The sequence below is a fragment of the Crotalus tigris genome, unplaced genomic scaffold (genome assembly GCF_016545835.1).
Source record: "Crotalus tigris isolate CLP2741 ecotype Arizona unplaced genomic scaffold, ASM1654583v1 scf7180000024339.11422700, whole genome shotgun sequence".
Classification (NCBI taxonomy): Eukaryota; Metazoa; Chordata; class Lepidosauria; order Squamata; family Viperidae; genus Crotalus; species Crotalus tigris.
Window position 1 is genome coordinate 1,377,894 of NW_024100509.1, and position 14,235 is coordinate 1,392,128.

Below are 14,235 nucleotides of genomic sequence, written 5' to 3' on the forward strand. Positions count from 1 at the left end.
TGAGTTGTGTGTGTGTGTGTGTGTGTGTGTCTTAGTCAGTCTGGTTCTACAAGGGAGAAAGAGGATTCTCAGGGACTTGGTACAATTATACAATTATCTGCGATGAGCAGAGGTCTCTTTCCACACTTAGAAACTTCAGCGACCGAGGACGTCTTTAGAGACAAGTAGCCCTCTCTTAAGGATAAGGCCAGAACAAAGCCTGTGTGTTACCATGGGATTTCCTCCCAAAGGACATCAGCACCACGAAGCTCGGAGATCAACTCTGTTGCAGACAAGAAGCAATACTGATCTTTGGCAGGATTCCCTGGGTGACAGTCTTGCTCCCTGCCCGGGAGTCTATTGCCTTGTCTCCATAAGCCGGGATCTGAGAGGCTGAGCCAGCGTTTCCTATACATTATTCTCTCGCCAGTGCCAGCCTTCGGTTTCGCAAGGCTGTGTCCGCATTCTTGGGTCTTCTTGGGGCAGTTACTATATACCAGTATCCCACTCTGAAGTTTTCCAGATGTGCGGAACGGCAGTTTCCATCTTACCGAGGTCGCTGGAGCGGAAAGGTCGCTCCTACTTTTAAAACATTTTTTTACCTACCTTCCCCCCTTTTCTTGAAAAAAAAGTCGGGATGGCTCCCCATCTTGTAATCAACTAGTTCAAGCGGGTCCTCGTAGTTCAGCACGTCGCACCCTTTACTTTGTGTGTGCGTGCAGTCTCCTTTTTTGAACGTTCAGCGCGTCAGCCACCACCACGAGAACCCTGTAAGGAAGGGCGGCCTTAGTACCCCAAACTATCATCACCCCTTCGGTTTGCAACGCTTTCCTTTTAACTGCCACGTTGTACTAAGGAGCAAAAAGGAGTGGCCCACCCCCTCCTCGGAGACACCGCCGACCTTCGAGACCAGAGTGGCCAACGCACCATCTTACTTGGCCAAATTCAGGATATTCTGTTGAATACCCTCTAAGCATCTCCCATCGGTGCGGGAGCTGGCAGAAAGACACCCTTCCAGTCGGGAGCCCGACCTAGCTGGGGAGGAAGGGAAGGCTGAAGCTAAAGCAACACTCGTCAACGGACGCGGCTGGAAAGCCCCCCACCCCCGCAAACACCTTGTGGGTCTGTCCTCTCGGCGTGGCGCGCGGGAATGAATGAAGAACTGTTGGGGGGGGGTGTCTGCCAATCTTTTCAGACTTTGAGAATGGAAATTCGGGAACCCCTTCCGCGCTGGAGAGGGCGCCAGGCAAGCAATCCCGGCGGAGGGAGCGCGCGCGGGGGGGGGGCTAGCGGCTGGGGGGCAGCGGTGTGGCTCCGCCCCCCGCGGTATCTGTCGTAAACCTGGCGCCGCCGGTCTAAAATAAACTGCTAGCTAGAGAGAAAGGGAAGGGAGGGCTGGCGCGACGCTGCCACCTCCCCCTCCACTTCGCCCCCTCTTCTTCCTCCTCCTCCTCCTCCTCCTCCTCCTCCTCCTCCTCCTGCCGGGTTCCCGCGCAGCCCCCTTTTTCTCTGGACTCGACAGCAGCGTCCGCCGGGCGATCGGGAAGGGAGCCCAGGGGCTGCCCGGCGAGCCATGTCGCTCAGCCCCAAGCACACGACTCCTTTCTCCGTCTCCGACATCCTGAGTCCCATGGAGGAGACCTACAAGAAGTTCGGCGCCATGGAGGGTAGTCTGGGTGCACCTTTGGGCGTGGGAGTGGGCGCCACCGCCTACCGCCAGACCTCAAGTTCAGCCCTCCCGTCCCAGCAGCAGCACTCCATGGCAGGCCACAACACTGCCGCCTACCACCCCATGGCCCACGCGGGGGTCTCGCAGTTCGCTCACGGTTCAATGGCTGGCTATTGCAACGGCGGGCTGGGCAACGTGGGCGACCTGGCGTCCTATCCAGACAGCGTGCGCAGCAGCACAGCAGCCTCCGGCTGGTATGGAGCCAACCCGGATCCCCGGTACCCCACGAGTAAGCGGGGAGGGGCGAGAGAGGGAGGGACTGGATCAGCTGGGGGGGGGTTCTCTTTGCCAGGGGTGGGGGTGTGCGCTCTGAAGGGCGTCCCATTTGAAGCTCTCTTTGGGGTAATGCTCTTCCTCAAGTGTCTTTTTCCCAGGCCTGGGTGAGAAAATCCCAAGTTTCACAGTGGGAAAACGGAGAATTGTTGGAGGTGCTCAGGGATCCTCTAGAATCCCAGGGTCGAATGGTGAAGGAAAGAGGGTCCTTTTCTGTCTTAGAGGGGAACCACTAATGTTAAAGTTGTTTTAAAATGCCACTGGTGATTATGACCTTCAGAGTGGCCTCTCCTCTGGTTTTTGGCCTTCATGACAACTTCTTTTAACTTGTGCCCCCCCGTGTGCTCAGTTTCCAGGCTGATGGGGCCCTCCGGGGCTATGAACATGGCCGGCATGGGAGCTCTGTCGGGAATCGCGGAGGCGGCCAAAGCCATGGGCCCCGGTCTTCACGCCACTCCGCGGAGGAAAAGAAGGGTGCTTTTTTCGCAAGCCCAGGTCTATGAACTGGAGAGGCGCTTCAAGCAGCAGAAGTACCTTTCGGCGCCCGAGAGGGAGCACCTCGCCAGCCTAATCCACCTCACGCCCACCCAGGTGAAGATCTGGTTCCAGAACCACCGCTACAAGATGAAGCGGCAAGCCAAAGACAAGGCGGCTCAGCAGCTGCAACAGCCACAGCCGCCGGAGGGACCCAGCCTGTGCCCGCCGCCGGCCCCAACGCAAGCGGCGTCTCCGAGACGCGTGGCGGTGCCTGTCTTGGTCAAGGACGGCAAGCCCTGTCCGCACAGCGCCGCCGCCGCCGCCCCCGGCCAAGCCCCCGGCGGCCAAGCTTCCGGCGCCGGTGGCAGCAACGGGGCAGGCGGGAGCGCTGCTCAGCACCAGCACCCGCAGACGCAAGGGACCTCGCTGGGCCAAGCCCCGGACCTGGAGGAGATGTCTCCGAGCCCGCCGTCCTTGCACGGCCAAGTGAGCTCCCTGGCGCAGATGGACGCGGCTGCCGTCGATTATAGCGGCGGCCTGGTCAATGCCAGCTTGCTGTATGGGCGGACATGGTAATAAGTCCTCCTCCCCAGCGAATCGCGAAGTGGCTCTTCTCCCCTCTAGTATTGGGTCCTGGATCGACAGCTCCCCTGGCTTCTTTCCTTCCCCTTCGGGGTTCAACCTCGGCAGAGAATCTTCCCTCCTAACTTGGGCATTGCGGAGGAAAAGGCGCCAGTCCGCCCGCCCGCCCGCCCGCCTCCTTCAGCTGCTCTGGCCACCCGAAGCCAGTAGACCCGGCGACCCACACGGGGCCTTCAATGGCCAAGAGTAAAAAAAAAAAACAAACAGGTGGGGGGACGTTCATAGGTGCTCTGTACAGTAAGCCCCTCTCGACAGCTTCAGGGAAGAGGGAAAGCCCCCGTTTCCTCCGAGGCCAGCCCCGAAGTGGTGAGGGTAACTCCAGATGTCGCTTGGAGCCAGGTTTCCCTGCGCACCTCAGCTGAAAAAAGGCAACGAAAGAAGATCAACCGCCGCCTTCTGAAGTGCAGCTTACTTCTGGCGAGCCAAACCGAACTACAAATAATGCCAATAATAATTTTATCTGGGAACCCCTTAAGTGCAATCTCATTATTACTGATTGAGAGCTGATTGAATTGTAACTCAAGGTCGACTAGCGAACATTATCCGCCATTTTCACAAAAGAGAAGGGGCGACGTTCGCAGAGAGGAGAAGGGAGGGGAGGAGACCTACTTGTATCGTTGTACCCGGTAATGATATTTTTTTTTTAAAAAAAAAAAACAACAACATTGAATCTCGGGTTCACCTTTAAGAGAGGAAAAAAATAACAAAGAGGCTGTTGTTAAATATTATCTAGTAGGGATTTGGTTATATTACTGGCAAACAACTGTATTGCAAACTACAATTCATTCCAATAAAAGGGAAATGGGCTAATGAAATGAAGATGAAATCCTCCGTAGCAAATATAATGTTGCCTCCCTGTGGATTTTTTTTTTATCAAAGGTACAATGCGGCAAGGAGTTTTCCTGAAAGAGCACGAACAAACTCCGGGAAAGGGTGTACCTACCTCTAATTATTTTAAACTTTAATGCTTGTAAAAATGACTGAGCTGCTAAGTGATTTCTTAATCGAAGGAAAAGATAGATGTTGACAGGATGCAGAATCAGTAAAAATCTTGGAATTATTTAACTGGAAGTGTAGAAAACAAATCAAGAAAAAAAAAAAAAAGGAGGAATTAGCCAAAATGCAAACTGCGTGAGAAACTGAAGAGGAAACGGAAAACACTTTTGCATGAGTTTTTCTCAGATTGCATTTCTAAGAAACAGATTCTATGAATATAAATATCATACCACAAAAAGCTCAGATGGTGAGAATAATTAGGCTGCTACCCTACACTCATTTATAGGAGAAATGAATCCTGAAAAGTTCACTTTGGGGTGGTTAGGAAGATTGCTTTTTGGGAAGGGCTGTTTAAAATCCCATTTAATTCTGTAGGGTACAAGCAGTCTCAATTATGTGCAAGATTGCAGCCACATTGCACCTTGATCTGGCCTCCAGCAATGTTGTCAGTCATTATATATTTTTATTATTGTTTATCCGGTTACTTTTTTTAAAAAAATGAAGGTATTTCCTAATCCAGTTTCTATGATTAATTTGGTCTTAATTGTCACAAAATTGGTGAATATAATAATAATTATTTGGTCTGGAACAACCAACAATATTTTTTCCTAGGGGAGGATGCAATTCCATTTGTTTTGAGATGTATATTTTAATACATGAAAAAAGGTTAGGCTGACCACTTTGACCACCTTGAAATGAATACAAATTGAATAAAGTAAAATCAGAATCAGAATCTACTCATGATTTAGTCGGGAAAGCAATTGGTGGAATTCATGCAAATATTAGGAGTATCAGGAATACTTTAACATTTTTAAACTTTAAAAACGACAGGGACAAGAAATTCTTCTATGAAATTTCAGTTAAGGGAGACACCAAAGATCAGAATTTCCTCCATTCCTGTGAAAGTCTCCGTTCCAGGTGTTTGGGGGCAGCCTGGTAATCCTTTAATATTTCAATTTGTGAATCCTAATGGGACCATTACCACATCCCAAAGTATTTTTGATGCTGATTTAAATAGATGTTTCTTCTAGGTAAAGCCATTCAGCATAGGAACTTAAAGAGAATAACTTCAGAACAGTTGTCCAGCTCCCATTTATTTCAAGTGAAGGAAAAATTCCCTTTGGAATGTGCCTTAGGGAACATGGAGTCCATGGAAACACAAGGCTAGAGGGTGCAGGTGGGAGGTTTGTTGAGACCCTGGTTCAGACGAGCTCAAAGTTGGGGATAAACATTTTAGTTCAGAGTAGTGATGTTTACTTCCAAATATGCAGACAGCAGGAACCAATTCCACTGAAATAACTTAGAAGAGGGCCACCAAAATGTTGGATGCATTTGTTTTATATTTTGTTTAAGTTTCTAAATAAAAGTATATGAGATAATATTCACCTGAGAGGAAGTTCCATTGTATTAAATGAGGTTTAACTTTGGAGTATATATGCTTAGGATTTCCCACTTAAAAATAGTGGATTTTAAAATATCACTCCCTGGATTGTGCTTTTTTTTTTTTTTTTTGAAGGAAATTGGATTGTTATCCTATTCAGAAGTAAAAGCAGTGGATCCCAGCAGAACTTCATTCCTTGTAATTATTTTCAGGGTTGTGTAAAACGGGTTTGCGAATTAGTACAATTAATGGGAATTGGTAGTAGAACCAAATTATTTTAAGTTGGACTAATTTTATTGGAAAAGTTTAGGGTCCACATACAAAGTGATCAAATGCCTTACATGTCTCAATATCTTGAAGTTGGATAATAGGAATACTGTTCATAGAATTGCACCGGATTATACACTTCGAGGTTTGTTTGAAATAAATATGGGGCTGCCCTATTATCTGGGTAAAACTTTCTTTGAAAGAGAATCGCAGGCATCAGTTCTAAATAGCTTTAGTCTATAGTTCCAAGCACTTCTAGGAGAAACTGATTGGACTTAGTGGAATTTACTTCCGAGTAATCATGCTAAGATTGTAATCTAAATTTAATCCTCTATTTCTATATACTAGGGAGATACCCTTACTGGGTGCAACAAGGTTTCTTTTCAACAGACACATGTAGGATTGTGCTGTAGTCCAATTATCTTCCATTGTCCTTATTTTGTTATTGTATTTATTATGTTGAATAAATGTTAGACAAAACAATTTAGCTATTTACTTAAGAACACCTCTGTATTTTCTTGTGTAGTAAGATAGTGCACATTTCCTTCGGATCAACTCATCTACTTAAGTTGTTGTGTTATGTGTTAAAGATGTGAGGTTTCCTCCCTCATCTACTTAAGTTGTTGTGTTATGTGTTAAAGATGTGAGGTCTCCTCCTTCCCGTCTTTTTCTAACTATACTGTTCTTTAATAAAGAATAAATACTATTAAAAGAGGAGAGAGAAGAATGTAGGTGAAAAGAAACAGCAGGGAACACATGCTAGGTGGTAAATATATAGGGCCTGGGCCATCGATTATTTTATCCATTAACTTCAAGACAGAAATTTGCAGAATTCAAGTTATTTGTCTACTTTTATGCTATTGCTTTGTATCATAACGGGTGCATTTGCCAAGAACTAAGTTCCTTGGAGATAGTTACTCCTGAGTAAGCACGAGGTTGCAGCATGGATTTTATTTCCTACATATGGCTTAGTTGGCTTCAAACTCAGCTGTCTGAAGAACTCATTTCTAAATACTGCAATGGGGGAATTGGATTGGGATACATATGAACCTGGGAGCCCGTTCCTTAGCATTTTACCAAGTCAGGTTCAGATTGTTTCCTTGGCAAAAACAGGTGAGAAGAGACAAGCAGATTAGTCTCTGCTAAGGGAATGTTGTTAAATTGTTCAAAGAGAAGTCCCATTGAACCCAAGTAATAGAAGAGGTGAGAATATAAATTGCAGCAGACCAAAGCTTGAAACAAGCCCCCTACCTCAGAAGAGACCTAAACTTAAGAAGGTGCGAGAAGTTTTCAATTGTAAGGTTTTCTCTGAAAGGAGTACTGTAACTCATTCACCCAATCTTATTGAAATAGATAGGCCAAAAATTATTGGAAATAAGAGTTTGCTTGGCAAGGAAGTGGTGCCGGTGGGCTAGAGCTGCTGGGCTCGGTGAACATTTGAGCAGCAAAATTTCACAACAGACAATAGAGTTTGAATGGTTTGAAGGTTTTTATGTAGAAATTTTTTTCAAGGCTTTTTCCATTTCGAGAAATGAAGGAACGGAGATGTCGAACAATTTTCTGGTGCCTAATATATTGCATCATGATGTAACATTTGGTAAACCCCCAAGCCATAAAAAAGCATCTTATTCCTACAATGTTTTTTTTTTTTAAAAAAAAATCGGAACAAGAAGAAGCTAGAATGTAGCTGCTAGATGGAAAGGTAAGAAAATGGCGAAACGGATGCTTTTAAAAACAAAATCTTAGTTTTAAACAAAATAATTTAAGTTTATTCAAAATGATAATGGCTATTAAAGTAGCCCCACAATAGCTTTACAGTTTACGTGGGGCCTAAAAGTTTAATTTTAATCCTAGCCCTTTTGTACATCTTACCCAAAGAACCTGGAAGGCTTCTTAATGCTCAAGACGTGGGCGATGGATTGGGGGGGGGGGGGAAGAGAGAGAGAGAGAGAGAGAGAGTGTGGGGAGAGAGAGAGAGAGAGAGAGAGAGAGAGAGAGAAGCGCTGTTTTGCACAAAGGCCCCCTCATGTCAGCAGCCCGGTATATGCCCGCCAATTTAACTTCACATCTGAAACCGATGAAGTTCAGAGGCAGAGTTTCTGGCGACTGGTAAAACCGGCATCAGAACCGAAGTCCCATCCCTTATAGCAGCAGTTAGGCTGCCACTACTGAAATTAGTTCTGGCGTTGCCTCCACGCCTTTCTGTGCGTGTGTGTGAGTAAGCAAGCAAGCAAGCAAGCGAAACCTCGATAGCTACCTCCCCTGAGCCTTTCTTCCTAATTTGCTTTCAAACGTAAAGGCCCTTCTAATGAAAAGCAAAGCCGGCCCGTTGCGGAGAGCTGCGAGTACTTCTTCTCACGAAGCCCAGGGAAAAGCTTTCCACCTATTCAGCTGCAGCATTTTTTCAGAACGTTTGAAAGAAATGGTTTTCTCCGGCAATTAGTGCTCGCCAGGCTTTTAAGGCGAAGACAAGCCGGGCAGCCTTCGCGGAGCTCATTATCTGAAGAGGGGGATAAGTGTCTTTGGAGCGGCCCGGCGAGGAAGGGGGTCTCAAGTGGGAACAAAGAAGCTCCCAAAGTTCCTCTGCAGCGATGGCCGCAAGTCCGCGGCAAATCTCGGGGCCACAGCGCGCGGGGGAGGGGAGGGGTGGGGAGACGAGACTCCCACAGGGGGAGGCGGCAGCCTTTCTTTATGGGAAGAGCTCGATGGTTGTCCAGCCACTCGAGGACCGGCAGCTCGGTCGGCAGAGGCCCCGTCTGCAGAATGGAGGCGGAGGGACCCCCAGAATTGGGCCCCTTCCCTTGCAAGCGATCTTGGTCTCGGCGGGGTTGCCGGGCCAATCGCGGCGGCGGGAAGCAGACAGCGCGCATCTCTGGAAGTGATCGGTTTTGGCGGGAAGATCCCGTCACCGCTGGCGATCGCAAATCAGGGTGTTAAGGAAGAACGACGGTGGGGGCTAGAGCCCATCCTGAGCCCGAAAGCGGCCAACCTCTGGGCCATTTGGGGGTCCTGGCGGCAGACTGAAGACGAGAAAGTCGGTTTTCCCCCGACGAAAGCCACTTCTTGATGAAAGATTATTTGGAAAACTCACAGCTAAAGGGTAACTCGTCTTAAGACGCGCTCTTCGGGGAGTGGCAGAACAGAATAACAGAGTTGGAAGGGACTTTGGAGATCTTCTATCTAGTCCAACCCTCTGTTCAAGGCAGGAAACCCTATACCAGTGATGGCGAACCTTGACCGAGTGCCCAAACTGCAACCCAAAACCCACTTATGTATAATCTGGTGCCAGGTGGGCGTGGTCCATTGGGTGAGCATAGCTGTGGTGGTAATGGCAGATTGGTGGGACTAAAAAGCTCAATCAATTCCAACTTTGCAGAGTTTTTTGGTTTTTTTTTGCACATAGCGACAGAGGCCTAAAGCGAAGATTTTATAAAACCCAGCTGAAGGCCTAGGACTGGGGCGATGGCACATGTGCCCACAGAGAAGGCTCTGCATGCCGCCTGTGGCACATGTGCCATAGGTTTGCCACCATAGCCCTAGACCATTTCAGACAAATGGAGGCAGGTTGTTCCACTGATTAATTTGGCTCCCTCTTCTTTGTGGCAACCTCTGAGATATCAGAAGACTGCTATCATATCCTCCCTTGTCTTTCTCTTCATTGAACTAGATATATCCAATTCCAGCAATTGTTTATGTTTTAGCCTCCAGGTGTGGCTGGTTGCTGCTTTCCATTGGCTGCACATGTATAGCAAACCATTTGCTGCCATAGCATCTTGAAATTGTCAATTCATGACACATTTAGTGTCATAATTTGTACTACTCATGTAGCTGCTCTGAACTAGAGTAACTAAAGATGGAGGACTTTGGTTCTTATTAGTTTATATGTGAATGCAAACATTTACTTGTTAGTCCAACTACATAAATGAGTATTATAGGAGTAAATATGCAGAACACTGCAGTTTTAGGCTTGCAATGTTATGATTTGGTTAAGATTCTCTTAAAGTTTTACCACAGAAAACGAAGTCTACTGGAGCTTACACCTTGCTTGCACAGGTCTCTTAGATTCTCTTAAAATTTGCCCCTAGGTTTCCTGGGCCAAAATTCCAGGATCAAAGAGGTTCCTTGCACTTTGAAATACTTTCTTGAATAGGCATCTCTCTCCCAGACAACCATGTAGGTTGGCAACAAGAAATTAAATAGTTGATGCCGGTCTTGTGAACTGCTGCTATCAATCTGCATTTTTATGGCAAGTGTTTTTGGCAGCTTGTGCTATTTTCACTCTATCCATTAGCCTTCACTGTAAACATTTAAGACTTCCAAGTTGTCTAAAAGGCTATCTTATTCCAGAATGATGTAACTCAGTAGTCATTTGTACACAATGGCCAGGACTCTAATAGCAAAGGTGAAGTGCTTATGTTATTACCTCAAAAATAGAAAAAACAAAGATAAAAAGAATCAATGATTGCTGGAATAGTGAAGGAAACGTTTGTTCACCTAAGTAGTCCATTTTTCTGAAGAACATAAATGTGTTTAGGATGCCTGTCCTGGGGATTTATCTGCCCCTGGCAGCATTCCATACTTTGAAAACTCTCTCCCCCCCCCCCCGTGTTAACTTTTCAGTGCAATAGCTCCCAACTAGTATTTAGGGTATTTTTATAGAATGCTATAAAAATGTAAACTATTTGTAAACAATAAAGATGTAAACTATTTTGGCATTTGTACAAATGAGAATTGATGAATATTTGAATCCAGCCCTGCTTCTATTATTTTGCATCAACCGGTAAGTACAATGTTAGAAATGTTGCCGTTTTTATTGGCTCATATCTTCCATGGCTTGCGTAAATATGCTATCCTGTGGTAAGAGCTGAAGGTACCAGTAGTAAACAATGATTGTGTATGTAAGTGCTTAGTCTCTACTCAAAGGCAAGCAATATGTTAGTCTACAAATTAGCATATAACCACATATGTATTTCACCCCTTTTCATCTCATGACAAAATTCACTGTTAATTAGGTTTCAAAGAGCAAGTATCTGCATTTCTAAGGTATTTCAGTGGAACTGTATATACTATACATCTCTCTGCTTCTCTTTAACAACTGCAATCAGTTCCAGCAATTTTGTTGTTAAGCAAAATGGTCGCTAAGAGAACAAGAGAGAGAGAAAGAGATGCTGTGAAGATTGCTGATTGCTGTCTCATTCAGATAAAATATAAAGTTCTCTTATGCAGTTATGCCAGCATTCACTCTGGCATGCATTGCCAGAAACAGAAATTTGATTTCAGTGTGTGTATTAGTCAGAAAATGATTTTCTTTTTACTCCTGACAAATTTGCAAATGGTCCCTGAAGTAGCAGTTGCTAAACAAGGAGTGACTGTATTTGCTTTCAAATGTTAAAAATTATGCCTACAGATGAAATCATTCCAATATTACAAATATGTCAGCAATTCCTATAACACAGAATGAGAATTTAATTCTAGTTCCATCCTAAATACATTTAAACTCTGAAATCAGTCAAGCAAGGGGAATAATGGAATCTAGAGATGCTAGAATGGAATTATTTTATCTAAATAGAGATTTTTTCTTAGCCCATTTTCTATATACAGATTAAAAAAAAAATCAGTAAAATTCATTGTACCATTCCATAAAACTATAAGAATTGAACCAAGGCCATTAAGTCCCAGGAATTGAGTTCAACTTGAAAGAACTCTACCCCTTTAGCCCTAGAAAAATATGAAGCATTATTGAAAATACGGAGAGTTCATTACCATTTCTGTCGGGACCTGGCTTAAAACCCTTTTTTTTTAAAAATTAAATCTGTGCTAAGAACTAGAAGGCAAAGTGCATGTTCATCATTCAATTTCTCAATAGCTAATTTAGATGGTTATCTAAAAATATATCTAAATATTACTGCACTTGGAAGTGACACCATAGTGCTCTCTTAATCCTGGATGTTTGACAGCTCATTTATAATGTAAGGAAAATTTTTTGAAAGGGAACATACAAATAACTCCAAAGCTATGCAATTTCTTCTAAATTTTAACAGTTTTAAATTGCAAGTTATTTTCAATGCTTTCTTGAAAAAATGTGGGATTCAACTCTGTTACTAGATCTATAGTATCTTTGTCTAATATGTCCCATATAGAATTATCTTGTGCTCCTCTCTGTATTCTGCCAAGAAACATTTTGTTAAAAGACAGTATGTGTAACTTATAGTGTACTTTGAGGCTGTGGACAATGTTTACTGGACAAACAGGAATTTCAGACATTTGCAGAAACAAAGTGTTCTTCAGTATTGGCCATGTAGCTATAGTTATTGGAATAGTAATCCAGCAATATATGGTCAACTACATATTATTCACCTTTGTATTTGTATATACATGCGGTATAAACATCATTAAGCTAGGATAAGTTCTAGATAAACGTAAGGCTCACACGCAGTGCTCTTGACAGGAGTAGAGACAAAAAAGTACATAAAATTATTCTGTATAAAATTCACCAATTCATATTTTTCATGTAAACTGATAAAATACAATCTTGATTGAACTAAAGCTACGAATTCCTATTCTTGTTAATGCTACAATATGAAATAAACAACATGATGCTATAAAAGCTGAAATATTTACTTGGGAATTTCAATAACCATATCTTAAAGGAAGAAATTAAAATGAAGCATTTTAAAAGAAATACTTATGAAGTCTTTAACTCTTGTGCTGAAGCTTTGCAAGACAAAGTCCACAATTACATAATTTGTATGTTTCCAACGCTATTTTTCTTAACAATGCATTCTCTGATGTGTGCACTAATGGCTATCTTGATGTGAACAGCATTGGCAATATAATGTAATAAAGCCTCTACTCTCAGTAAAGACAGACCTATACTCCTGCTTCATCAGATCAGAACATTTGCTCCTATTCTGAAGAACAATTGTAAATCAACACAGCCATAATATCAAATCTTACTAGTAAAAATGTACATATCTTAAAAAGAAAGCTTATCCATCCCAAAATTATGCAGGTGATCTAATGATTATAAAAACAAGAGTGGAAAGTGGCAGAAGCCTAATTCCAGTTGTATCTTCCGGATGAGGGTGGCAATGGGTAAGGCCTTCCATAACTCTGCAGAAACAAATAATACAGTATTATTTTATTATAATCACAGCTTTTACCATAAAAGTAACACCCCTTCAAATATTTATTTTTGTGTAACAAGCAACGACAAGGAAATACAGAAGGTCCTCAGTTAATGTCAATTATTGGGACCACAATTTCCATTGCTAAGTGAAAATTGGAATGCTATATATCATATGACTGCACTGCACTGCCTCGTGATGGCAATTCCAGCACTCCTGGTTGTGTTGTTAAACGAATCTCTGCAGATCAATAAGCCAGAATGTCCTGCAGTCACATGGTTGTCATTTGCAATTTCCTGCAAACTTTCCCACTGACTTTTTGTTCGTTGAAAGCTGGCAAAGAAATTTGCAAATGGTAACCCTGTGATTGCAGTATATTGTAATATAATTGTGAGGCATGAGCCAAGTGCCTGGATTGTGAACACATGACCACAGGTATGCTGCCAAGGCTGGAAGTCCAAGGACTGGTTGTAAGTACCATTCATTCGCCTTCGTTGCAAGTTCAAACAGTTGTTGAATGAGTTGTCATTAAGCAAGGACCACTTGTATCATAAATCTGTTGTTTATACAAGAAGTCTTTGATTTACAACCAAAACTGGAATTGGAGTTTGATTACATTGCGGTTGTAAGCCAAGGCAACCATGAGATTGAAGCTGATTTTTTTTAACATTGTTATGGTTGTTAAGTGAATCATGTCTTAAGTCCGAATTACATGGGTATGTGAATTCATTCTCTCAAATGGTTTTTTTTTTTTTTTTTGCTGGAAACTGGATTGTTTTTTTTTTAATGGGTTTTATGCTATGATTTTTAATGTAAGCTGCCTGGAATCACCTATGTGTTATAAATTTGTTTAATAAATAAATAATGAAATATATTCCAGATTCCCACAAGAAAATTCAACCGGAAACCAGCAAAAAAGTTTCAAACTGAAGTCATGTGACCATGGATGCTGCAACCAGTCATACAAGCCAGCTGCACTGCCTGAAATGTAATCATGTGATCTTGGGGGGGGGCACAGTTACCATTCCTGGAAGTACATAAAGCACCCTTTCCAAGGCTGCCATGACTTAATTTTATATTCACTGATCTTTGCTTATCTAGTCTCATTAAATCAATCACCTCCATGTTTGGAGCTCTTTTGTCATTTAATTAAAAATCTGTGGCAAATACAAATAAAAGCAGGATAAATAATTTATCTTATAGTGCATGTTTAAATGTAACATTCATAGTATTTAGTTAAAGTGCCAGAGATTTATTTGGAGTTTAGAATGAAAGTCTGATTCAAAATAAGCTTTTAAGAATGCAAAGCTGCATTGGACCAGTCCAATGTACTCTGGTATTCTGTTCTAAATGCATATGAAAAG

General features: G+C 43.3%; 2 protein-coding genes across 2 annotated transcripts in view; one reads left to right on the top strand and one right to left on the bottom strand.

Moving 5' to 3' along the window:
• Window positions 1–1,532: 1,532 nt before the first annotated feature.
• Window positions 1,533–3,102, top strand: NKX2-4 (NK2 homeobox 4). Its single transcript, XM_039326080.1, has 2 exons — window positions 1,533–1,937; window positions 2,331–3,102. Exons 1-2 carry the CDS (start codon window positions 1,553–1,555, stop codon window positions 3,032–3,034), a joined length of 1,089 nt encoding a protein of 362 aa, XP_039182014.1. The 5' UTR covers window positions 1,533–1,552; the 3' UTR covers window positions 3,035–3,102.
• An 8,084-nt stretch (window positions 3,103–11,186) lies between these two features.
• Window positions 11,187–14,235, bottom strand: part of XRN2 (5'-3' exoribonuclease 2) — a 99,117-nt gene continuing 96,068 nt past the window's right edge. Inside the window, exon 30 of the mRNA XM_039325971.1 lies at window positions 11,187–12,857. Within this exon, the coding sequence (XP_039181905.1) occupies window positions 12,801–12,857 (57 nt within the window). The 3' untranslated portion in view covers window positions 11,187–12,800. The remainder of the gene's footprint in view (window positions 12,858–14,235) is intronic.